General features: G+C 37.9%; 1 protein-coding gene across 3 annotated transcripts in view; it reads left to right on the top strand.

Moving 5' to 3' along the window:
- Window positions 1-27,686, top strand: part of LOC150096721 (uncharacterized protein KIAA2013 homolog) — a 401,644-nt gene that overhangs the window by 190,398 nt on the left and 183,560 nt on the right. For all 3 annotated transcript variants that reach the window (XM_090407839.1, XM_090407838.1, XM_090407840.1), the window contains exon 7: window positions 11,546-11,638. In XM_090407839.1, the coding sequence (XP_090263965.1) occupies window positions 11,546-11,638 (93 nt within the window). The remainder of the gene's footprint in view (window positions 1-11,545; window positions 11,639-27,686) is intronic.

The following is a 27,686-nucleotide window of genomic DNA, read 5'->3' as shown; positions in this document are numbered from 1 at the left end:
GGCACAACCACTTCCTTATCCCTACATGTTGCAGTACTTCTTATCATAGTGGCATTCCTATGTGTGCTGTCTTTGCAACACTTGCAATGTGCCCTCTAAACTTCAATGTGCTGTCAACTATCTCTCCCATACCTCGAATCTCATCCACTTCCTGCAGTACGGCACCGTCAATATACTACACAGCCTCATTCCTGCATTCAAAAATCCAACATCTTAAACTTTTTACTATTAAAACTATAATCCCATTTCTTTGTCCAAGTCAAAAGTCTATTCAAATCTTCCTGAAGAGAATTAACATCAGCGATGATACTTATAATTCTCCACAACTTTGCATCATCAGCAAACAAATGAAGATCCCAGGTCGGTCCACATTATGGCCTCAGCTACTAATGTCTTAAGCAAGTTTGAGCACGGTTAGTTGGACAGGGATTAGTTATTCAATGCTATTGGCGCACTCTCCCTTGATGAGTCTTTGGACTCCCTGGAGGTGTCACATAATAATAATAATAATATATCATTTACGAACAAGTTAAACAGCATGGACTGGAGAACAGAACCCTTGGGACACACCAATGCTTACCCTCCTTTTTTGAGACGCTGCTCCATTATACACAACTTGCCAGTATCGTTCAGAGAGCCAATCCCTGATCTGTCTAACCAATATGCTACCTGTTCCCATCCTCTGCAGCTTGTACACCAACTTAACATGTGGTAATCTATCACAGGGTTTCCCAAACTGTGTTCTACAGAACACTGGTGTTCCGCGAGGTTCTCCTGGAATTTGTCATTTTAGTTTTCTAAGCATTTTTCATGAATAAATATTTTATAGTGGAAATATTCTGAGGAGAATAATATACGTGAATATGTCGAAAAGCTCAGACCCAGAATGCATAATAACATCTGTGTAGCAAATGTTAGTGACCAAGCCGTGTATTTTTAAATGTGGAACTATTCATGAATTATTATTAATTTTCACACATCGAAACTTTTCAACATATGGGAAAGGGAATACCTTTGTTTATGACCGGACATAAAAATTGCCTGCAAGCGGATTATAACAATGGGCAGCATATCCTCTGTTCTCAAAACTGAAGGAAATTACATCGGTATAGCAAATTTCAGTGACCAAGTTGCATATTTTTAAACATGGTAATATTCCTGAATTATCGTTAATTTTTACACATCGAAATCTTTCAACAATCAGGAAAGAGAATACCGTTGTTTATGACCGATCATAAAAATTGTCTGCAATATACGCTGCCCATTACAACAATGGGTGGGGTATCCTCTGTTCTCAAAACTGAAAGAAATAACATCTGTGTTGCAAATGTTAGTGACCAATCAGCAAGAAGTATAAAGAAAATTTTTCCACTAAAATTGAAGATCAAGGTAGTCTGTATCCAGTTCTCAAATCTAGTAATACTGAATACTTTCTTCTCAAGTTCGTATTGTATAAAAGTTTTGAAACCATAGTGCCATGATTGTTTAAAAGTAATAGGCCTGCAGATTTAAATTTTAATATGAATAAGACACAAGGGACTTTGTTTAATTTTGGTATTAAGAAATCTTTTATTGAAGGTGTTTGTGACACAAGTTATCAACCACCAGCCTACAAAGTGATTTCCAGGATGTACAAAAGGAGGGGAAAACTAACAGCACACAGGAGAAAAAGTCTGCATTCGCTTGTAAGTACTTACGAGTGAACGGAGACTTTATGCTTTTCCAGTTGATTTGGTGTAAGGTGTTGAGCGCGTGGTCTGAGAGGCCTGCTTCACCATAATGGTTATATTTAATGTGTCTAATGTGTTCTTTCTTGCATATAGGGATTGTCCGTCCTGTTTCACTAATGGGAGGAGAGGATTCTTAGAGGAGTTGAATATGGTTTTAAGTTTAGTGGGTGGTTTTTTTTTCCCACCAGAGGTCAGGCCAACAATTGTTGCAGCAGTTGGTCAGTATCTTTAACAAACCAGTTTGATTGTAGTGTAGCTTGTTTTCTGTGTATAGTTGTATGCTCCAGAAGATGACCCTGACATAAAGGTCAAAACGTCGAATGTAGATTTTAGTTATATTAAACTAAAGTTTTTATTCAAACACGATAGTTGTCTCCATAATTTTCAAAAATGTTTATGTTTAATTAATTATTAATTAATAATTAATGATCAATTTCAGGATTTGTGAAGTGTTCCGTCTTCGGAAAAGTTTGGGAAATGCTGATCTATCAAATGCTTTTTCAATGTCCAAGAACATCGCTATATATGATTCTCCCTTATCTAACACACTCGTCACCTTATCATCAAATGCAATTAAATTACTAAAACAAGACCTACCCTTTGCAGATTTATGCTGGCCATCATAAAGAATAATGTCCATAAACTTATTTGGTTAGGAATAGAATATCTAACCAATCCCTCCAATACCTTGCCTACAATAGCAGTTATATAGACTGGTACCTAATTGGAAGCTTCTGTCCTAGAACCATGCTTGTGGAGTGGTACTATTTTGCCTTCTTACCAGTCCTTTGGAACCTTACCCACTGCAAGACTTTCATTAAGTAACCAGGTCAAAGGTATCGTTAATGTTGTGTATATACCTAGGATATATGGTGATATGTCATCTATTCCCACAGCCTTATTAATTCCTAACCCAATCAACACCTGATACACCTCTGATTCTTTCACTTCCAGTTCTCCTAGTATTTGCCTCCCTCCCTTCTATATATTGCATGGCATCATTTACATCAGTATGATATATGTTGATAAAGTGCTCATTCAATAATTCCACTATTTCTTTTGCAGTTGTTATTCTGCTACCATGAATATCCACTAGTGTCAACCTACCATAATTATTCTTTCTTTTGCTTACCATATTGTGGAAAAACGCCCTTCAATTAACCTTGTCCTGCCCAGCCAATCTCCTCTCATACTGCATCTTTTCTTACTATACCATGTTCATCACCTTCCTAGCCTACACTTTATACTCTCCATGGATCCGTTTGCCATCACTCGTCTTGTATCCTCTCCATAGCATTTTCTTTTCCAACACAGCTAGCAATGATTTCACTGTTCATCCATTTCACTCCTACTCTGTTTACTCACTTTACCTTTGGTATGCAGTTATACACTGCTCGTGTCAGATAGTGCCTTATGAATTTCCATGCACTGTCAACATCTTTTCTGCACAGTCATTTACCCAATGTATTGATACTAGCTTTCTACAGAGCTTCCTTTAATCACCTGCCTAATGGGATTCCACATATATCCATTTTTGGCAGTAACGTTTTCTTTTTTCACCTCTTCCTAAACAAGTACCTCATGATCACTCCCACCAACTGGCAGCAGTGTCAACTCATTAACAACTACATATTGTGAAGTTTATCACCAAATCCAAAACATTAAAGCCTCTAGTTGCTTCAATCACATGCTGCTTAAGATATTTTCCTCTCAGAAATTCAAGAAACTCACTCTCATTGTTCTCATAAACTATCTTCTCCTTCCATTCTATATTCCTGTACTTAAAGTCTCCCATTAGGATTTCTTATTACAATCCCACCCAATTTGCCTAAACATTTCACAATCAGTATTCTCTACATTCATATTAAGTAAATTCATCTTGCCAAGAAATTATATTCTTCTGAAATAAAGATCCAAAAGGCTTCACTTCAGCGACACAAAATTATATAAATTAAGTGGATATTAAATCCAACATTATTTCAAAGCCGAATACAGAAACTATAAAAGTTTCGTGCCGAATATAGTTAAAAACTATAAACATTTTGACGAGGCTTGACCAGAGAGCTTATGGGAATACACTCGCCACCATACTATGATAGGAAGCACGATCACTAGTAAGCATCCATATACTAGCGTTTGTACTTCCTATCGTTTGCCTGGGGGCAACTCGTAGTATGGCGCCGAGTGTATTCCAGTAAGCTCTCTGGTCAGACTTTGCCAAAACTTTTATAGTTTTTGGCATGAAACTTTTATAGTTTCTGTATTCGGCTTTGAAATAATGTTGGATTTAATATCCACTTAATTTATATAATTATATTTTTTTTAATCCTTTATCCATATTTAAGCAAAGCAGAGTTTACACATTAAAGTACATGGAATGAGACAGGATGTGGGTTATTGCTGATGATACAGGAAGAACACAACCAACAAAATTAGAAGTTAAAGAGGATTTTGATGTGAATGATATGGTTCAATTGAGGCTATCTGGTGAATTAACAGAATAAATAAATGACAGAGGGTTGACAGAAAGATGTATATACCATACATTGGCAGATTAGCACAAGTGCAGGCAGAACAATTATTCTGGGAACTTTGACTATGAGGACATAGATTAAGACGAGAAAAGCGAGCATGGCAAGATGGAAGTGGAATATATACAGTTGCTAAGGGATAATTACCTGAACAACATGTCATAGAGAAGAACAGGAGATTAAGAGTTCTGGATGTAGTAATAGCATCAGAAGATATATTCATAGCCATAATAGACACTGTGCCTCCAACTGGGGAGAGTGACCATGCAGTCTTGCTCTGGGAAGTTACTAAATATGGAATTCTCTGTTAAGAAAGGGTTCATGTTAGCCATCTTGGAGCCGTGCTATGGTTTGAAAAGCTACAAGAAAGGAATGTCAATAGTGCATGGGAAGTGACCAGAGATTGTTTGAGAGAAGTGTCAGGGTGCATAGCCACAGTCAGGAGGTTGAACCAAGTGGGAATTAAGTGGATGAGTAGAGATATAAAGCAAGAGCTACAAAAAAAGAAAACATTGTGGAGCAAATATGAAGAAAAAATTTCATAGACTGCCACATGACAAGCTGTTAAATAAATTGAAACAGATGGGATTCGATAACAGACTTCTGAGTTGGATCAGTAACTAGCTGTCACATAGGTATCAGAAAGTTGTATATGGTGGTGCAAAATACCAAAAGAGGAAGGTCACTAATGTTTTGCCACTGGGATTGGTTTTGAGACACTCGCACCAATTTGCATGTTAATGATATTGGAATGGGTTTAACTAGTGATATACAGCTGTTTGCAGATGATGCAAAATTGGAAAGAGCAATGCAGAGTCAAATGGATGTTTTGGCCATACATGGACTTGAATAGATTGCATGAATGGGCAAGTAAATGTCAGGTCAATGTTTAAGTGTAAGGTTTTGAGATCTAGTAAGTAACAATGGGATGCAAAGTATACATTTAGTGGGGAAACTTGAAAGGAAGTAAAGGAAATGAGAAATCTAGGAATGATAGTAGATAAGGGCCCTGAAATTCCTGGACCACATTGCACAAGTTGTGAAGATGTCACATTGGATGGTGGGAATGATGCGGTGGACCCTGATATGCAGAAATAAAGAGGTTATGATGCCATTGAATAAGGCCTTGATCAGGCTTCATATGGGTTATTGTGCACAGATTTGGTCTCTGGATTTTCTTGGTGACAAGGATATGTTGGAAAGGGTCCTGAGAAGATTCACAAATGTGGTCAGTGGTCTTTGGAATGTGAAATATGAGAACAGATTGAGAGAATATAAGTTGCAAAGCTTCATGATAGAAGGAGGGGGGGGGGGAATATGATTGAGACATATAAACTAGTCAAGGGTTGTTATCAGGTTAACATGGAAAACATTTTTCATGGAGGGGGGGGGTAGAAGAAGAGGCCATTGCTGGAAACTGTATAAGTAGGATGTGAGCAGAGGAGTGAGGATAGTTCTTTGCATGGAAAGTGGTTGGTGAGTGGAATGCATTGCCTGAGTGTGTTGTGAATGTAGACTCATTGAATCAATTTAAGGCACAGTTGAATAAGCACTTTATGCAATAGCATATACCTCCCACGATGAGTCTCTGACTCATGGAGGTCAGATGTTAATAATAATAATAATGATACTGAGGTAGTACAAAAAAAACCACTAGAAACTCAAAATGTGGAAAGCCAGTTAGATGGAGAAGTTGATGTGGAAAATACATGCCATTAAACTTTTAATAGTGAAATATGGAAGACTGATCAGCAAATTTTTTCAGTGGTTTTATTGCATAATTCAGAAGTCTTGATTACATGATAGACTCTCAAATGAGTAGTGTTGTGCTCTCACTGTGCTAGTTTATAAAACATAAAACTGATTGTGCAAATTATATAGATATCATCCTTCTCGGTGTTCCAAGAAAGATTCATATAGCACACATACTTGAAAAAAAGATTAGAAAATTGTTGAAGAACATGTACAATTTAGATTAAATCAAACAAGTGTCATAGTGTTAAAAAAAAACAAAAAAAAAACAGCATTTCATATGTGATTTGAGGAAAAAGCTCCAGCTTCATTACAAAACCCAGTAAAGTCTATAACACTTGCAAAATAATCATTAAGAATACTAAGTCTGACTTTGAAAGTCAGACTTAGTATAGAAAAAAGTATTAAATATAGAAAACTCACTGCCTCTCACTCTGTCTCACTCACTTGATGGCAATATTTCAACATCACATAAATATAAAGTGAATGCTTGGCATCATTCTTCTTATTCAACTCCTGCATAAATGACTAAAGTCAATAACCTCCAGCTTTACCTGTAATATTGCATTACGTGTCTCCTGTAGGCTTCTGCCAGAAAATCATCAGAAGAATCTTGATAAGCTGGATACAAAAACAGACTCCTGACCCTCATTGTATCCCGCTATTTGTGCTCATGAACTAACACCTGTCCATTATCATTACTGCACTACATCAGCTGACATCTGCCCCATATCATGGAAGCAAGCATATCTACAAGGAATTCCAAAAAGAAGAAGAAGAAAAAAAAGATACAAGTATTCACTATCAAACTGTCAACTTATTGCTATCTGAAGTAATAGAGAAGATCACCAGTGGTCAACTTCTTCAATAACTGGAAGACTGATCAGCTAATCAATGACTGAAAATAAGAATTCCAATTTCCATCAGTCCTAATCCATATCATATCTCCTTACCTACACTACCCACCTCTGGACAGGTGCCCTGGGAAGGTTTGGAGAAACTTATGCTGTTGCACTAGACATTTCCAAGGCATCTAACAGAGTTTGTTATTGAGGTTTTATCAGCAGATTGTCATCTTATAGTCTACATTCCATCCATTATAATTAGATTGCCAGTTCTTTCTTGCATCATTCACTATTATGGGAGAGTGCTCTCTCTTGCTGTTTATATTTTCCTATTAGTGCAGGTGTTCTTCCTCAGGGCTCTGTTATTTCACTCACTTTCTTCCTTGTATCTATCTATCTATCTATATATACACACTCTGTTTGGAAAGAAGTTAATGGACACCCCCAAGGGCAAGGTGCATTGTGCAATGTAATTTATAAATTGGCGAAATATGATGCTCCCAAGTTAGCAACTGTGTCTGACTGAAACAGCTGTGAGAATGGAACCGACAGAGTTTGCAAGAGGCATTGTGATGCCATGTTGTAGGCCTATATGTTTGCCAAATTTTTGACAAATTGGGTTATCCCAGGTCAACAGTCAGTGATACCATACTTAGATGGAAGTACAGGGAGTCAACTGCAGTTGACTCCCTGTACTTCCGCTGAACGTCCACTGCAGTTGCAGTGGACAACCCATCACACTCACCAAACATGACTGTAGAACACTATAAAGGATAATATGTAATAACCGACATTCATTGGCCAACACATTGAATGTAAAGTTCCAGGCATTGACTGGAACACAAATCTGCACAAAAACATTCAGAACCAAGGCTCATAACATAGCCTTTCCATGGTAGGACTGCAATGCCCACATTACCTGAACCAACTTGCAGTATTGTTTTCAGTGGTGTAAATAGCATGTACAGTAGCGGGACATGAAAGCTTGGAAAGCTGTGTTATGGAGAAACAAATCATGCTTCACTCTCTACCGAGCCGATGGATGAGTGTGGGTGTGGCAGATGCTCAGCGAACATTACCAGAGTATATAACCCAACTATGAAATTCAGAGATGGCAATGTGATGTATGCTCATTTTTCTTGGTTTCAGAGTTCAAACATTGAACTCTGAGAGGTATCTGAACATTCTGGACAATGCAACGTTTTCTAATCTGTGGCATCTCTTTCAGCAAGATAATGCTCATCATAAGGCTGCTGCAACTGTGTGGGCATGAACATCACCACACTTAACTGACCTCCACAGAGCCCTGATCTCAACCGTATTGAACATCTGTGGAATGAAGTGGAGCATCATGTGAGGTCAAGGGATGTCTGCTCCCCCAATAGTCCAGGACTTCATTACATGCCTATGGGAAGAATTGCCCAAAATTTCCACTCATCACTATTATACGCTTGTAGGAAGTATGCCCCATAAGATTGCAGTCATCTCAGCAAAAGGTGGTCCTACATCTTATTAGGTGGGTACAGTATAGTGTCTGTTGGCTGCTTTCCAAGCAGTGTATATAATCAACCTTCTCTCATTGACTTCAAACTGTATTCTTCTACCCATTTAACAAATCCTGCAGTGCATCAAGCATCTCAAGTTTCAAAATTAATTACTATTAGTGCCCTAAACAATGCTCTCCATATCATCCTTCATTACAGTGATAACAACTTGGTCAGTATTAATTCTTCCAAAACACATTTGTCTTTTTTGAAGATCTTAGTTCTCCACACATAATTCTCAGCTTAACAGTTTTGATGTAGGCTATAAAGAAAAAGAGGCTTCAGTGGGCAAAAGTGTACAAAAATTGGACTGTTGATAATTGAAAGAAGGTCATATTCTCAGATGATAGCCATTTCTTTGTCCAAGGAGAGCATGTACCCTATATAACATATCAGCAGCTGTGAAGACTTCTCCCACTCATCTTCAACAAGCTCCTAAATACCCAACTAAAAAGATGTTCTGGGGTTGTTTTATACATGATGGTCCAGGATCACTCGTGCCTGTTGATGGTATGATGAAAAGTGACCAAAAATCACAATATCTAATTGCTTCAGTGGCTAAGTAACTCTCTTGACATTAACCCACTAGAAAATTTGTGGGACATAGTAAAAAGGAAATAAAAAAATTTAGAATTGTTGTTTTCCTTAGAAAGAATGATAGAAATAACAAATGCAATAGAGGAAATGAAGCAGAAACATTTTAGCCAATGAAGATCAAAAGAGATAAGCTTATGATTTAGACACTCTCTGATATGAAATATTAAAATCAGATATATGCACAAATGTCACCTTCAAGACAAAGGAGTTAAAGAGTATTTAATGGAGAAAAGTGAGATGAATAATAATTGAAGAAGGTGAATGGTGAGTTTCTGGTAGGAAAACTAGATAGGTTTTGGTTTAGAATTATGAAAATATGAAATGAAAATGTCATTGAGAACGGAAATTATGTATATTTATGAAGTGGATCAGTTAAGATTTGGGATGGTTTGTTTGTTTGTTTCTTTTTTTTTTTCCACATTATTTATTTGTCTGCTTGGGAAGGTTGTTGTTTATGATAAGATGAAACTGAGAGAAACAGAATATACAGTAATGGATTCTTTGCTGGGCCATACACTTGGGGAACTTAACTGCTTTTCAAATTGTGATCTTGTAGAATAGTTGAAGCAAGAATTATTCACTGTCTGACATGAAACTTCCTGAAGCATAATGTAACACTGGGCTCAGTTCAGTTTACTGTCTAGCTATCATTCTTCAGAATAACGGCCTTACACTCTTAATAAATAATATTGGATCGCTATGATGTATGATATTCATCGAGACCCAATATTATTTATGAAGAGCGTAATGCATCATGGTGTCCCTATGATGTTCATTGTAACACTGAAAATATTAGTCATATTGCTTGTGGAAAGATAAACCAGAAACACATCTAAACATTGTTTCTGGTTACTTCATGCCTCTGGTAAATAACTTGGTGTTATTGCACCTGCAGTGAAATACAGTGTCTGTACCATAGAAATTTGGCTTGGCTGTAAGACCTGTGGATATACCTACCTGCATCATTTCACTCTTGGAGAATTCTCTTCAGTTTGATGGTTTAATGTCTATTGATGGCAGGTTTATAACCCATAGTCAGGTTTAATGGAATGTAATACTACACATACAAAAATATAAAATACAATAAGTGGAGAAGTGAAAAAACATACTCTTGATACTCTTGATGACTGCCTTTCTCAAACCTATCTGGTTAAGTATATCGGTGATGTCTTCTCTATTTATCTGCATGTCTCAGACACATTAGACTCTTTATTCCTCCACCTCAACTACCAGCACACCAGAATCCAGTTCACTATAGAAAAAAATAAATAAAAATAAAAATAGCCTGCCTTTTCTAGATAGTCTAATCACACATCTTCCTAATGACACCTTTTCTTTCTCACTTGACAGAAAACCCACCAGCACAAGTAGATATACACACACAACCTTTCCCATCATCCTCCCTTTCAACAGAAGTGTTATTAAAACTCTTTGACAGAGCCTCCAACCTCTGTTCCAACCAGGCTTCACTCATAGCTGAACTTTCCTTTATTTTCCAGACCTTCCTGTCTAATGGCTACAATACCAAAAAAGATTAACAAATTAGTTGTTCCTCCCCCTTCAGCTTGCAGTTACAATAATGCTATTACTATTCCCTATTTCTGGGGCACATCTGAAAACATAGCCAGAACTTTAAATAAATATAATCTTTACACTGCTTTCAAACCTCATTAGAAGCTGTCTGCACTTATTTGCTCTCCTAGAGATCCACTCTCTCTCCTCTCTAGTTTCAGGTGTTTACCAGGTACCATGTTCTTGCAGCTTATTGTATTGTTTTCTAACTGGAATATCTTCCTTGATGAACATAAGAAATATATCCATTACAATAACTATAGTGAGGCCCTGTTGACCATTCTTTGGATACCTTGCACCATATCAGATAAGAAAAAGACTACTATGCCTCACTGCAGCAAATACAAACTTGACCATTTTTAGAATCGGCAGCAGATTTTAAAAAATCAGCCTAATGTAAATAAATATTATTATTATTATTATTATTATTATTCGTGACACCTCCAAGGAGTCCGAAGACTCATCGCGGGAGGACACCTACTATTATACAACTGTCTCAACCACTAAACCGAACCTCTACTACCAATCATCTCCATCTACCGCCCACCAACACCAATATGGTTGTATTAAGTTTCCCAAGATTTGAGAAACAATTCTTAGGCTTTCCACCCAACAGTGCCCATAGAACAACTCTTCTAGGCTAACTTCTCTACTTATTGTGTTATGTGTTAGGGACCAAACATTATTTATCAAGAATATAAGGTAGTTGTTTTGCAAAATGGTGGCAAGATGGCCTTTGCAGGCACTGCCAAGTTTGGCATACCCCTGCCTATTGGGTCAGCCTGAATATCAGTTCATTTTAGACATTGAAGATTTAACCCTAGTTAGTGACTGAAAATTTTGCATTTACAGATCCCTTTAAGCTGAATCTAATATAAACCTAATCTAAGATTTATCACTTAAGTGGTTGACCTTTAATTTTTAGTTAATAATATTAATTATTATTTTTAGTTAATAATGAAAATATATTTCAGAAAAGAAGAACAATAAGTACCATTCAGCAGCTGTATGCATATCGTGCAGTACCATCACTTTTGATTCAGCATATAGAAATCATTAACCCTTTGGTAAGAATAATGTATACTGAAATTTCTTTATAGATTTTGTGCAGTAATATCTAAAATTTCTAAAAATGCTGCATATTCAGAATTAATTCTGAGAAGTTTTTAGACCTCTTTTCTCTATACCCTTGTCAACATTACTAATTTTGCTCATGAATTCCAAAATATTTGTGATTTGAAAACTAAAAAAAATTGAATTTTTGAATACATAATGATATTCATTTCTGTTTCATAATTTTAATCACTTGATTTTAAATAATTATTGAAAATTAATTGTTAAGTAAATAGGAAGAAAGTGATCCTAGGAATTAATTAAATTATGTACTAATGCACTTAAATGTTTAATATAATAACTAGCAGTTAAGTATTAATATAACAGATTACAACACAAATATCTTGGTTACTATACTAATTTTTTCCACTAATTTTAACTAGCGTGACCAGCATATATTCATTGAAGTTGCTAGAAAATTATACAACATTAAGTTGGGCATGCAAAGATTACAGCACAGAAAATATCTAGATGGACATATCTCTATGAGGGTATAATGAATGCTGTTTTGCAAGGAGGAAGGAGAAAGAGAATGAATATTCCTGATAAAAAAAAAATAAATAAAAATAAATTACATGTTCCTTTCATATTCCCCATTACTGTTTTGGAGGGAACAAAAGTTCTTTTTTTGAATAACTTCTCACATTCTTGTTTACTTAAAGTCTTGTCAAGTGCTTCCTACATCAAGACCTAAAAATGAATTATTTGATAGCCACCTTGAAAATGTTGAAAGGTCATTAATTAAAAAATGAACTTTTTTCCCTTCAAAATTGTTATTACTATAATCTCATGAAGATATCTTCATCTGTAGAATCTCACATTTTTAGCTTAGTCATCACACATTACTGGTCACATGTCCTATTATGTTTCATATATATGCCAGCAAAGGTTGGTCAATTGGTAGAGCCTCTGCTACTAATGGCTCACACAAAAAGCTAAGCAAGTTTGAGTGTGGTTAGTAGTTGGAAGGGATCAATCATTCAGTGCTATTGGCACACTCTCCCTCGATGAGTCCTTGGACTCCCTGGAGGTGTCACATAATAATAATAATAATATATCTGTGTCAATTCCGTAATTCCATATTGGTCTTTCTGTGATGATGATAATAGTAAAAATTACTACTGAAATATTTGAAATTACTAAAACAGACCAAGGAATTTAGATGGTGATGAGCATGAAATGTTTAGGTAAATTAGTTTGACAAGTGCAAAGCAGGCAATCATTATGAGGGACTTCAACTGTAGTGATAAAAACAGAGCAGAGGAGACAGCATGAAATAATAAGAGAACTGAGTTTTTGGAATTCTTGGGGGGTGGGGGGACAACTGTCTTAGGCAGCATGTAGTGGAGGGAACACAAGGATTGAAATTTCTGGATTTGGTCATAGCATCAGAGGATCTGATTGTGACTGAAATGGTATACTTGTCCCCAATTGGTGAGAGTGACCATGTAGTTCTGACTTGGGGGATGAATAGACATGGGGATGCATCAAAACAGATAGAAGTTATGTAAAATTATAAGGCAGGTGACTATCATAGACTCAGAAACTAGCTTGCAGCAGTGCAATAGATGAAAGAATTTAAAGGAAGAGTGGTCGTTAGTGCATGGGAGATTCCTGATTTATGCTCACATGTAGACCTACAGTTTTTACAGTATAGGCACTCAGAACCAAATCCTATGGAATAGGTTAGTTACTCCTTATTCCTGGAGGTATCCTATGTCTGTAGAAGCTTGTGTTCACAGGGCCAGTTTGCCTGCTTGCAGGAGGAAAACCCTGCAGTCCATGCCCAAGATTGGCTAACTTGGCTATGTCTGAGAAAGCTCATGTCAGCGATGGGAATCGAACACAGGACACTCCTTTCCCAGGCATATGGTTGCGAAGTGCATAACTACTCGGCTAACTGCGCAGATGCATGGGAGATACTTAAGAAAAAATTATTGACAGCAATGAGATTGTATACTTTGAGTGAAGAAGAAGAAGATAAAGCAATTTGGAGTCAAAAATGGACGACAAAAGAAATAAAAGAGTAATTGAAGAAAAACGCCAAAATTATGACAGCAGTTGGATCATTGACTACAGACAAGTTAAACTGGTTCAAAAATCAAAAATCCTCCTCGATAACCAGAACCACTCTGGAGAGTGGTTCTGGTTATCAGATATTCTGGTTGGCATCTGAACAAGTTGTCTAAGGTCATTAGTGATCTGTATAGCTGGAGGAGGGAAACCAGTTGGTGTTGTAGACATTAAAATCTCCTAGGAGGATGATTTTGCTGTTGGGAAAGTGGGACTGGAGAAAGTCAGTTTTTAAGAAGAGGAAATTAAAGAGCTCAGAGCAGTTGGTTGCATTAGGGGAGTGATAGAGAGAGCATATAAATCTGACCGAGTTGGGAAGGGATATTTTCATCCAAAGAAGGTCAAAGTTGGGCAATTCTAGGTTGGGTGCTATCTGACAAGGTATGTTGGAGTGGATGTATGCACAGACGTCATCCCCCTTGGGCGTCTGTGCATAGGGTCAAAAGGAGTTAAAGAGTGTGTAGTTTGGAGGATTAAGATGAATAGTGCTGGGGGAGGTGAGATTTGAGTTTTTGCCAGAAAGAGTAGGTGGGTTTGGTGGACTGAAGGTGATAGTGGACATTATTAAGGTTGGAGTTTAGGCCACGGATGTTAGTGAAGTGGAGTTATATGTTTGACAGCAAGGGTCTTGCACACTTCCTATGCAGTGCCTGAATACTGGTCTTCATGGTGGCTGCTAGTGGCATCATTTGATTTTTGAACCAGTTTAACTTGTCTGTAGTCAATGATCCAACTGCTGTCATCATTTTGGTGTTTTTCTTCAATTTTTTATTTCTTTCGTCATCCATTTTTGACTCCGAATTGCTTTATCTTCTTCTTCTTCACTCAAAGTATACAATCTCATTGCTGTCAATAATTTTTTCTTAAGTATCTCCCATGTGTCACCGCAGTTAGCCGAGTAGTTATGCGTTTCGCAAACCATATGCCTGGGAAAGGAGTGTCCTGCATTCGATTCCCGTCACTGACATGATCTTTCTCAGACATAGCCAAGTTAGCCAGTCTTGGGTGCGGACTGCAAGGCTTTTCCTCCTGCAAGCAGGCAAACTGGAACACAAGCTTCTACAGACATAGGATACCTCCAGGAATAAGGAGTAACCAACCTATTCCATAGGATTTGGTTCTGAGTGCCTATACTGTAAAAACTAGATCTCTTCCTGACAAGTGACCCTTTCAAATACACAGTGAATATAGTGCCCCCCCCCCCCCTTAGGCAATTCTGACCACAATCTAGTCCTCATCTCCTCCCCCATGCAACAACGCTTACACAGCCACTCCCATGTAAGAGTAGTTTGGCATTATAACAGTGCCAAATGGGATAGCCTCTGCAACTTCTATGCCTCATTCCCATGATTGGACTGTTGCTTCTGATACCTTCCAACCCAAATACATGCACTGAACTTATAACCAAAGAAATGCTCACTGGCATGGAAACATACATTTCCCACAATACTCTGACTTGCCATTCCCTAACTAAACCCTGGTTTTCCAAAAGATGCACCAAGGCTGTTCAAATGAAAAACCAAACTTACCATAACTGGCTCAAATCAAAAACTCCATTCTCCTTTAGAACTTATACCCAATCCCAAAATAAATGCAAAAAAACAATCAATGCTTCCAAAACAGAGTTCGAAAGAGCAAAAGCAGTAAATTAGCTTGTCCAAATGGCAGCTGAACATTTTGGTCTCTCGCCAAAACAATCAGTCATAACTTCTGCCCAAAACTATTCTCACCCGTATCATAACCAGATGGCTCTATTGTATCATCACCTACAGAAAAAGCCAATCTCCTGGCCTCACACTTTGCTTCCAGTGCATGCATAATTGACAATGGCAAACATCCCCAACCATTCCAGATAACCTACATACAGTGCCATTATATCCTTTTGCTAGAATGAGATCAGTAAAATACTGTCCAAATTAAACACAAAAAAAGTCTCCCAGCCCTGATGGCTTTCCTCCAATTGTTCTGAAGGTTTGTGCACCAGAATTGACTCCTGTCCTATCAGATATTACTCCACTGGTATCCATCCCTCAGCCTGGAAATTGGCCAGAGACAAGTCACTGCCGTTCAGCTACTGTCCCATCTCGCTCACCTCAATCCTGTCTAAAGTAATGGAGGAAAAAAAATCATCAATTCTCAACTCCTACACTACCTTGAAGGTACCCACCTAATAATCAACCGCCAGTATGGATTCCTTCACTACCAATCAACAGATCTGCTCACGCATATATCACCCATCTCTGGACAAATGCCATGGAGAAGTTTGGTGAATCTCAAGCGGTTGTACTTGATATCTCCAGAGCATTTGACTGGATCTGGCACAAGGGCTTACTAAGCTAGCTGCAATTGTTTGGCCTATCTCAAGACTTCTGTAGTTGGATTGCCAACTTTCTGTCTGGACACACACAATGTATGGTGGTGGTGGATGGTTCCTTATCCTTTCACCATTCAACTAATGGTGGGGTTCCACAAGGTTCTGTCCTCTCACCAACCCTCTTCCTACTATATATCAATGACCCTTCACCTGATCTCAAACCCAATACACAGTTTTGCAGACGACAGTACATTGCACTCCTCCCTTTCTTTTGATAAACCTTACTACGCAACTCACCTCAGCCTACAGAACATCAACCACCTCTGCCGTCAGTTATGATCTCCACGCCATCCTCCAGTGGGGTTCAGATAACCTAGTTAATTTCAATGCTAATAAAATTCAGTACTGTCTTATTTCTCATAAACATTTTTTAATAATTATTTTTGACAACACCCAAATTTCCAGACAATTTGAGATTTCTCTTCTTGGAATTACCCTGACATCAATCCTCTCCTGGCATAAACACATCACAACTATTGCATCCTCAGCCTCTAAAAAACTAGAATTTCTCTTTTGCTCAAGACATTACTTCACCCTTGAGCAGCTGTTAATCTTTTACAAATCACAAATCCACTCAGCCATTGAATACTGCTCTTACATATGGGGTGAGAGCAGTATTCTCACGTAATGAGGGAGAGCAGTATCCCCAAAAGACCCCTCAAAATGCTTGACTCAATACAGAGGAAAGCAATCAAATTTATTAATGACCCATGTCTTACCAACTCACTCCTCCCATTTTCGAACAGATGATTAGTCTGTTCACTATGTGTATTCTACAAATATTTTCATGGAAAATGCATCACTGAAATAGCATCAATAATTCTCCCACTTAGTCCTAAGATCGTTGGAACACGTGCAGCTGCTGCTCAACATCCCTTCACAGTGCACCTTGAAACCCACAGAACAAGTTTCTCCTCCTCCTTCATCCCTACAAATGCTGTACTATGAAACAGTCTTCCCCTGTTGTGTTCCTCAAAGAATACAATATACAGTCATTCAAATCAAATGTGGACAAGTACCTTCTTTCCCAACCCACTGCTCATACATGGTACTAATGTACTATAGATTGATCAACCAACCTCTCATTATATGGACTCAACATAAATAAAAACAGAGCTGGCGAGCAGTTAAATGAGGAATATACCACTCATCGTCGTCGTCATCTGAGCAATTCAGGTATAGGCTTTTTTATGTCCTGTTCCTGCTCTGCAGATGAAGTTGGTCCTTCCATCTTAATCTTGTATGTCTGCAGTCTCTTCTTCCTGTAGGTTTATATTTATATGCTAGTTTTTTATTTTATTTTTATTTTGGTTTAACCAATAAGAATACAATTTGGTCGGCTAAATCCCAAATTGCCAGCCCATCCTCGTTCGTTCAGTATCCAAGTAGATACCCAACAGGGTGCGCCACGTGAAGATGAGGATTGGACATTAGGTCAGAAGCTCTGGTTAGTTCTCCGCATTCCTTTAAAGGCTATGTGGAGGTCTCCTCTCAGTTATACAACTTTGACCCTTAAGCACCCCATATGCTAGTTTGGGAATCCTATTGTTATCCATCCTTTCTATGTGGTGTAGCCAATTTTGCTGATATTCTTCTATTTCTTGTATGATGTTCTTTGCATCTAATCGTTCTCTTATTTCTGTATTTTTCTTTTTATCTAATCTAGTGAGTCCCAGGAGAGGTCTTAGAAACTTCATGTGTGCTGCTTCCAATCTTTGTCTGTTTCTTTGTTTTAGAATCCAGATTTCACTTCAAAATTTGAAAGATGTTTAGAGGTCATATTATATAACCTCAATTGAGTTTCTTTAGTCATTTGTTTTCCAAAATTTCTTTTAATTATGCCATTCATTCTATTGTAAATTTGTAGTCTTGCTTCCAATTGTGAATCAGTATTGTATTGCAAGATTATATTTCCTAAGTATTTGAATTCTGTAACTTTTCTATTATTTTATTGTTAAGCATAATTTTGACATTTTGAATGGTGTTTCCACACATTGCCATAGCTTTTGTTTTTGATTCAGAGATTTTCATTCTAAATTTTTTTGCTGTTTCATTTAGATGGTTAGTTGCAATTTGGAGGTTATCTTCTGAATTTGAAATTAGTACTTGATAATCTTACATAAAGTATTGTATTTAGCTGTTTATTATTTGTTAGTTTAATTCCATCTTTGACAGTTTTCCCCTCTTTTAGGATTCTGTTTATATAAATGTTGAATAGGATTGGGGATAAGCCACAACCTTGTCTTACTCCTTTATTTATAATTATAGGGTCTGATAATGTTCCATCTGCAAATTTTTGTTTCTCTGTATAGACTTATTGCTTTAATTAATATAGGAGATATTTTATCGTCTTGTAATATTTTCCAGAGTAGATTTCTGTTCAAGTTATCACATGCCTTTTCGTAGTCAACAATAGAAGAAAGGTGGGTAGATTAAATTCCTTTCTTTTTTCTATGATCTGTTGCATTGTGAAAGAGGATACACAGATGCCTCATCTGTGCACAGATCCCGCTTCTAAAGCTAACTATTCTTCTTCTAGAAGAAGTAGAAGAAGAATATAATACTCAAGCAAGGAAAATGACTAATAAGAAGAGAAAAATTAGAATATGAGAGGAGACTGGCACTGCAATCCAAGGAGAATCCTAAGGAGTTTTTTTGCTATGTGGCGAGTAGGAGGAAAATTGATAGTGGTCAGATTATCTTGCAGGATGGAAATGGGAATCAGGTGGCTAAAGCAGCTAACATAGTTGAGCTATTTAATGATCATTTTATTAGCATGTTCCATCCTGGTGCTACAGGCTTTATTCTTAGAAGAATAATGAATAGTGAAGTGTTAGAAATGAATGAAGAGAATGTATTCTGAGTACCGAATATATTAAATGACAATAAAACAGAGGGACTATATGGAATTTCACCATGTGTTTTAAGGGAATGTACTGTTAACTTGGCTGTTTAATGAATATCTTGAGAAAGGTAAGATAGTACCATTGTATAAGGGTGGTGGTAGAGTGGAGGTATCAAACTATAGGCCTGTTTGTGTTTCTTTGTAGTTGTTTTGTTTTGATAAACTGGTTACCTTTTACAATAGAGTAGCAAGAGCAGTGGATGAAAGTACAGCATACACTGTCATTTTTTTGGATTTTTCCAAGGCATTTGACAGGGTGCCACATAACAAGTTGATTTTTAAGTTGCATTATTATTATTATTATTCAGGCCTCCATGGAGTCAAAAGACTCATCGTGGGAGGTTCCCCTAAGAAACACAAAGTCTATCATACCACTACTTAAACTCATTGACCGTTCTCGCTCTCACCACTCCATGAGGCAATGCATTCCACTGTTCAACCACCCTCCAGGCAAAGAAACCTCTCCTCACCCTCTTGCTCACAGTTTCCTTTCGTAACTTCCAGGGATGGCCTCTTGTCATCACTCCCTCCCGCTGTTCAAAGAAGTGAAAGAACTCTCCAGTGTCAACCCTGTAACCACCTCTCAACAGTTTAAAAGTCTCAATCATATCACCTCTCCTTCTTCTATCCACCAAACTCTGCAGTTCACATTCCCTCAGCCGATCCTCATAACCAAAATTGTACAGTCCGGAAACCATCTTTGTCATCCATCTCTACCCTTTCCACAGTTAATTTATCCCCTTCAAATCCTGGGGACCAAATCTGAGAACAATAGTCTAAGTGTGGTCTGATCAGAGACTTATACAACGGAATGATAACCCTTTTATCTCTGCAGGTCAGTGTCCATCTCATAATTGCAGCAATCCTCTGTGTTACCTTCACCACCTTTGCAATATGTCCCCTAAACTTCAGGTTTCTATCAATCATCAACCCCAGATCTCTTGTCTCCCCAACTTCCTCCAGTATAACTCCTCTCATAGAGTATGCAGCATCCCATCGATGTTTCCCAAACTTCAAGACCTTACATTTTGCTGCATTAAACCGAAACCCCCATTCATTTGCCCATATATCTAGCTTATCCAAATCCTCTTGCAGGGCTACCACATCCGCACCATTACTAATAATCCTTCCCAGCTTCGCATCATCCGCAAACAACTGAATATCCCCTTGCAATCCACTGGCAATGTCATTGATATAAAGGTTAAACAATATAGGTCCTAGTACTGAGCCCTGTGGGACCCCACTTGTAACCCTCTGCCTCCTTGAAACTGCTCCACCATACACAACTCTTTGATACCTATCAGACAGCCAATCCTGAATCCAGTTGACCAATCTGACATCCAAATCCATGTGCTGCAACTTAAATATCAGCTTATCATGTGGCACCCTGTCAAATGCCTTCGCTAAGTCTAAGAAAATTGCAGTATATGCCTTTCCCTCATCTAATGTTCTTCTAACTTTATTATAAAAGGCTAGCATATTGCTAAAACAAGAGCGCCCCTTCACAAATCCATGTTGACTCTCACAGATAACATTACCCTCATCTGCCCAATGCTGTATACGGTCCCTCACTACTTTCTCCAAGATCTTAACAACTACTGATGACACACAAACTGGCCTATAATTAGACACTTCCAGTCTGTTACTACCCTTATGCAATGGCACTATCTTACCTTCCTTCCATTCCCTTGGAAGGAAGGTAAGATATTCGTGGTGAAATACCATCTAGTCCCAAAGGTTTACTGACATCCAGCGTACTCAGTATCTGAAACACACTCTCCTCCTGTACCTCTAAACCTCAAACCTGCCCTATCCCTCTAGCATTAAAACTGACTCCTCTAGGATGAAATACTCCAATAAAGTGTTCATTGAACAATTCCGCTATGTCCTCTGCATCAGTCACTCTATTCCCATTTTTATCCCACATTATCATTCTTCCACAGTCATTTCTCTTCTTACTGGCCACATAGCTAAAAAATTCCCTAGGATTGTCTTTGGATCTTAGGGCCAATCTCCTCTCATATTCCAGTTTCGCTTTCCTTACCACACTAGTCACTCTTCTGGCCTGTGTCTTATATTCTTCATGCATCTTCTCTTCACCTGTCTCCTTATATCTCTTCCATAGCCTCTTTTTCGCATGCAATTCCTGTTTAATATTGTTTGTCATCCACTTTACTCCAAATTGTGTCCGCTTTCTCACTCGTGGTATACAACTTACTATTGCTTCTAACAAATATTCTTTCACAATATCCCATGCACTAATGATATCCCGGCCTTCCAATTCCTCCCTCCATGAAACTTCCTGAAGTTGACATAGACTATTATAATCACCTGCTTTATAATTCCACATAAGTTCCCGTCTCTTTGATACTCCTGCATGTCTATTCATTTTCCAAGTCAAAACCATATGGTCACTCTCTCCAACTGGTGGGAGAGATATCATCTCAGTTATTATCAACTCTTCTGATGCTATAACCAAATCCAAAACTCTTGAACCTCTTGTTCCCTCTGTTACATGTTGCCTAAGACATTTGTCCCTCAAGAATTCTAGAAATTCCATTCCCCTATTGCTACATGCATCTTCCTCTCTCCAATTTATACTACTGTAGTTAAAATCTCCCATAACAATCATTCTTCTTGCACTTGCCAAACTTAACTGTGTAAACATCTCCTGGTCCCCATCCTCTGTGCTCCTGGGTCTGTAGCAACACCCCATTAAATATCCTGCCTTGCCCACCTCTACTTCACCCCATATGCTCTCAAAATCATTTGTCTCACACCCTTCCAAAGCCTCCACTCTTAGAGGACATAAGTCGTCACTTATCATAAGCAGTACCCCACCACCACGCTTTCCCCTCCTATCTTACTGAAAAATGCTGTACCCAGCGACTTCTATTCCTGTTGTTATATCCTCTTCTGTCAACCACATCTCAGTGATCCCAATAATTTTTGGTCAGGCTGATGCTATCTGCACCACCAATTCCTCTCCCTTATTCCAGATACTCCTGGCATTAGTATAAAGCATATAAATGCCATTGTTTCTATACCCAGCATTATCCCCTCTAGACTCCACTGGGCTCAGTGTTACCTGATGTCGTCTCCCTTCTCCCAAATATCCATTCCCACAAGAAGCCACCCCTGCTATCATCCTCCTCAGAACAGCAATCTCTCCAGATGCCTACGTCCTTCCTCATTCAAATGTAAGCGGTCTCTCGCATACAATTCCTCTCTTTCCTCAAACGTCCTCACTCCAAGCATCCACATATACCAGCCCTCTCTTGTCACACATTCTCGCTGTTATGCCATTCAGTATCACCGCTCTTCTGCCGAGCTCGTCATTATCATACCTAGGCAACATGCACACTATTTTTTCTCTCTCTGTCTTCTTCCGTACAGCCTCAAGCAAAAATCTCATATCTCTCGCTGCCCGACTTACATTAGCACTCAAGTCATTTGTTCCTACCATCACAATCATCTCATCCACCCTTTCACCTCTCTTAATTGCCATAGCCACCCTTTCTATTGTTCCTCCTGGCAAACACTCCTCATGCATCCTATCTTGAACACCACGGATCATTGAGTCGCCATACATTATACCTCTTACCATTCTCTCTCTCCTATTGTTTCCATTCTCTCCTCTTCTTTCATTCCCATAGGTCTTTCTCATTCCCTCTCCTCTACTGCTATTCTCTCTTCTAGCATTCCTATACCTCTCTCTCGTACTGTTTCCATTTTCTCCACTTCTAGCACTTCCATATCCCTCTCTCATTCTGTCTCTCCTACTGTTTCCATCCTCTCATCTTCTAGCATTCCCATACCTCTCTCTCTCATTCCGTTTTCATTCTCTCCTCTTCTAGCACTTCCATATCTTTCTCTTATTCCATCTCTCTCTCTCCTACTGTTTCCATCCTCTCGTCTGCTGGCATTCCATACCCCTCTCTCTCTCTCATTCCCTCTCTTCTACTGTTTCCATTCTCTCCTCTTCTAGCATCCCCATACCTCTCACTCATTCCCTCTCTTTTACTGTTTCCTTTCTCTCCTCTTCTAACACTAACAGAATTCTCTCTCTCCCCTACTCTGACTCGGCTTGCATTTATCTCTTCCATTCTCCTAATCTTATCTTTCATACTTCAGCTCTCATTTACAAGACATTCCACCTCCTCTTTCAGCTCATCTATCTCCCTCTGCAGGTCAGTCACTCTTAATCTAAATCCACTCTCCCAAACAAAAACCATCTTGTAAACTTTCACAGTCACTCGTGCCTTCCACACTATCAACTATTATTTTCTCATTCATATATATATTTTTTTCATTCTCTCCTATCACACTACTTGTCTTCCTACATTCATTCATTATATTGGTTTAAATATCAGGTTATTAGTGGATTGGTATTGGTGATTGGCTCTCTAATAGATATCAGAGAGTTCTATATGGGGAGCAGTATCAGGGAATAGGAAGGTTATTCCCTTCCTATTCCAGGAAGTGGAGTTTCGCAAACTTCAGTACTGGGACCATTGCTGTCCAATCTTTATGTCAGTGATATTGTCACAGGACTACAGGGAAATGATCAGTTGTTTGCAGATAATGTGAGGCTTGGGAGGATTATTAGCAGTAGTGCTGATGGTTTGCTCTTCAAAAGGATTTGAATATGCTGGAAGAGTGGGTAAAAGCATGGAATATCAATTTAATGCAACTAAACGTAAGGTTTTAAAATTTGGGATCCACAGAAGGGATGCTTAGTGGAGTTATACTGGAAGTGGAGGAAGCAAGGGATCTTGGGGTGATTGTAGATAGAGATTTAAAGTTCCAAAGACATATTACAAAGATTTTGAAGACATCTCAGAGAATTGCAGCAATATTGAGGAGAACATTGACCACAAGAGATAAAAGTGTGCTGGTCCCATTGTATAAAGCTTTGATCAGACCATATCTGGATTTCTGCACTCAGATCTGGTACTCAGACTGGGATTTGAAGGAGATGAAATAACCTTGGAGAGGGCGCAGATACAGATAACAAAAATTATGTCAGGACTGTACAACATTGATTATGAGGATAGACTGAGGGCATGCGGATTGCAGATTTTGGTGGATAGAAGGCAAGGGAAAGAGATATGATCAAGACATTTAAGCTGTTGAAGGGTTATTATCATATTAACACTGAGGAGATTTTTTATATGGTAGAACTAGGGAAAGGAACAAGGATAAGAGACCATCCCTGGAAGTTGTAAAAGGAGGTAGTAAGTAAAAGGGTAAGAAGTAAGTTTTTTGCGTGGAGAGTTATAGGAGCATAGAATGCATTGCCTGAGAGGGTGGCAAATGTTCAGACTGTGGATGATTTTAAAGAGTGGTATGATAGACTGTGTTCTCTAGTGTTGACCTCCCACAATGAGTTTTGTGACTCCTTGGGGCACAGGAAAATTATAATAATAATAATTAAAAGTAACATGTTCATATTAAATGTCTCAAAAACATCTAAGACTGAAAATTACTTTAATAACTAGACTACCTATAGGGTGGGATGCTGCTATTGAAAAGTTAATGTTTTTTTTTTTTCTCTCATTTCATTTCTCAAATGCTAGCTAACATATTTCTGCAAAAAAATAATCTGCATCATCTTGGCATACATGTTCAAAATAGAAAAAATATTTCCATACTGTGCTCAGCTTTATTTTTTCCATCCTCTGTATCAAATGAAAAACATGAGTTGAGGAAAGGAAACACTTAGACCTCTGTGCAAATGACTTTTATGATATGGGCTTCCCCCCCCCCAAAAAAATGCAGCTTTGAACCAAAATTTCGCTCAAAGCTACAGAACATGCTCTCATAATAGTGACTAAAGCAACATGCTCCATGCGTGTAATGTTATGCGTTCTGTTTTAATGTTCAATTAATACGATAGTGTTACTCTATTTTCTCTGTAGCCATTTTGAGTTTTTTTTCTCTTACCATTATAAGCCCTGAAGAAGCCGGACAGCCCCGTCAGCGAAACTTTTTGGTATTAGATGTTTATAAATCATGGTCAATTAAAGATCAATATATATTTCATTTTAATTAGTAACAAACAATGTTTAACGTTTTGGTTCTTTTCTCTTTAATAAGGTATACCTCCAATTTTATTTCAAAAATGAGAAATATGAAACTTGACTCTTCTGATCTAATGGTCAAATTTGACATTACCTTTCTCTTCACCAGCATACCTCTAAATGACACCTTGGAATTGTTATCTTCTAAATTTCCATCAGACATTGACCTGTTTACATTTATCATGAACTCCAGATATTTCATCTGTAATGGAAAATTTTACCGACAAGTAGACTGTGATATGCTTCTCAATTTCAACTCTGCCAAATACATGGAACATCTTGAAACAAAAGTCTCTAATTTTGATCCAAAACCCTGCTCTTTTTTCCTTCACTACATGGATTACGTTTTAGCCATTTGTAATAAATCACGTCAAATGTCTTCCTAGAAAAAATAAATAGCCTTTGTTACAGAATAAAATTTACCTTGGAAATAGAAATTAAGTGGCACTGAATTCTTTCTTGGTGTTTTTCTAAAGTGAGAAACAGATAGCCTAATCCTCTTCAGTCTACTGTAAACAGTCCTTCTCCAGTCAATATATTCATCGCATATCTGCTCATCACCTCCTCACAAAAATATGGTATTACTAAATGGCTACTATCAAGAACTCGTGTTGTCTGTTCTTCATCTGAAGTGCTGCAGTAAGAAATTTCTACCAAAATGCCTCTCTCAATAGCTACAACCCAGAGATAAAAATTTCCAATATCTCTTCATCATTTTGAAAACCAAGGGACCAAATCTGTGCACAAAAATTACATAATCTTTCAACCACATTTGAACCTATTAATCAAATCAGCTCCTTGTTTCTTTGCTGCTACCTGAAGTCTATACAATTCCATGTGATTTTAAGTTACTTTACTTCAGTTAAACAGGCTGTTCTGTCATTAAACATATTTTGAATACCTTTCCTATGTTGAATCTATAAAACATCATAAACTGTTCTTTCTGAACCATGCAATTATTACCACTAGCCACATTATCGTCTGGCATTATACTAAATTATTATAGTTGCTCTCACAAATTTGAACATCTTTTTAAAGGAATTGTTGTGGTCCTTTTCCACTGTCCTACCACAACCTCAATGACAGATTACATCCATGTCCAGAATTTGGGAAACTGTTATCAGTAATTGTATTTTAGTATTTAGTATTGGTGTATATATATATATATATACACACACACACATATAGTTACACACACTCACTTACACATATATTTTTGATTCTTATGGTAATATTATTATTATTCCAAGACCCTCATAGAGTCAGACTCATGAAAGACACATTGTGGAAGGTTCCTTTGTCTCTCTCTCTCTCTCTCTCACACACACACACACACCTCATCATACCATGCCTTAAATCCATTCAAATTCTCTGCAGACACCACACTCTCAGGCAATGCATTCCAATTATTCACAACACTCTATGCACAAAACCTGCTTCTCACACCCTCCTTATACCACTTCCAGGGATGATCTCTTCTTTTCGCCCCATCTCCCACCATTTTATGAAAAAACCTCTTCACTATTAATCCTATAACAATTCCTTACCAACTTGTACGTCTCTATCATATCACCCCCCTCTTCCTCCTATCCCCCAGACTCTGTAAATTGCATCTTCTCAAGTTTCTTTAGTTTCAGGTATCTGGAATGCTAAGTATGAAGAAAGCATTCCAGATACCTGAAACTACCTTAGTCATTTACTTCTGGATCCTTTCCAATATTTTTTCATCATTTTGAAAACCAGGTGACCAAATCTGTGCACAATAGTAGCCCAGTCAAGGCCTTATGCAATGGAACCAGAATCTCCATATTTCTACAAGTCAGTATATTCTGTATCATTGCCAGAATTCATTGTGTTATCCTCCCAATTTTGGTCTCAAAATTTTAGATCCTTATCTATCATCACTCGAGTGTTCCTCCACCTCCAACAATATGTCCCTACCAAGTGTAAATTCCACATCCTATCTTTGTTTTCCAAATTTTGAAACCTTACATGTTTCAACATTGAGCTGGCATTCCTGCTGCTGTGCCCATTAACTTGATCTATTTAAACTCCTCAACATCTGCTCTACTCCTCATAGTTCTTTCCAACTTTGCATCACTGAATACAACTGAATATTCCCATTCAAATCTAACCCAGTATCATTAGCATACAGGTTAAAAAGCAATGGCTAAAACAGACCCCTGAGTCACACTACTGGTGACTTTCTTCTTCCAGGATATTGCTCCCCCCCATACACAACTTGCTGATATCTGTGAGATAGCTAATCTCCAATCTAATGCATTAATCTGATATCCAATCCCATCCAATCTAGCTTGACTACCAACTGATCATGTTGTAATCTATCAAAGCCTTCCTAAAATCTAGATATACTATTGTGTATCCACCTTCCTCGTCCAATGCAGCTGTCACCTTATTGTAATAAGTAAGTAGATCACTAAAACATAACCTCCCTTTAGCAAATCCATGCTGTCCATCAAAGATAATACCACTATTGTCAACCCAGTTCTGGATCGTAGTTTTCACTTTTTATGATGTGCCCCCCCCCCCACACACACACACAAAAA

This window comes from Typopeltis vanoorti, chromosome 18, assembly GCF_054136105.1.
Source record: "Typopeltis vanoorti isolate ZY-2024b chromosome 18, IOZ_Tvanoo_1.0, whole genome shotgun sequence".
NCBI lineage: Eukaryota > Metazoa > Arthropoda > Arachnida > Uropygi > Thelyphonidae > Typopeltis > Typopeltis vanoorti.
This window is presented reverse-complemented; position numbering and strand designations above follow the sequence as displayed.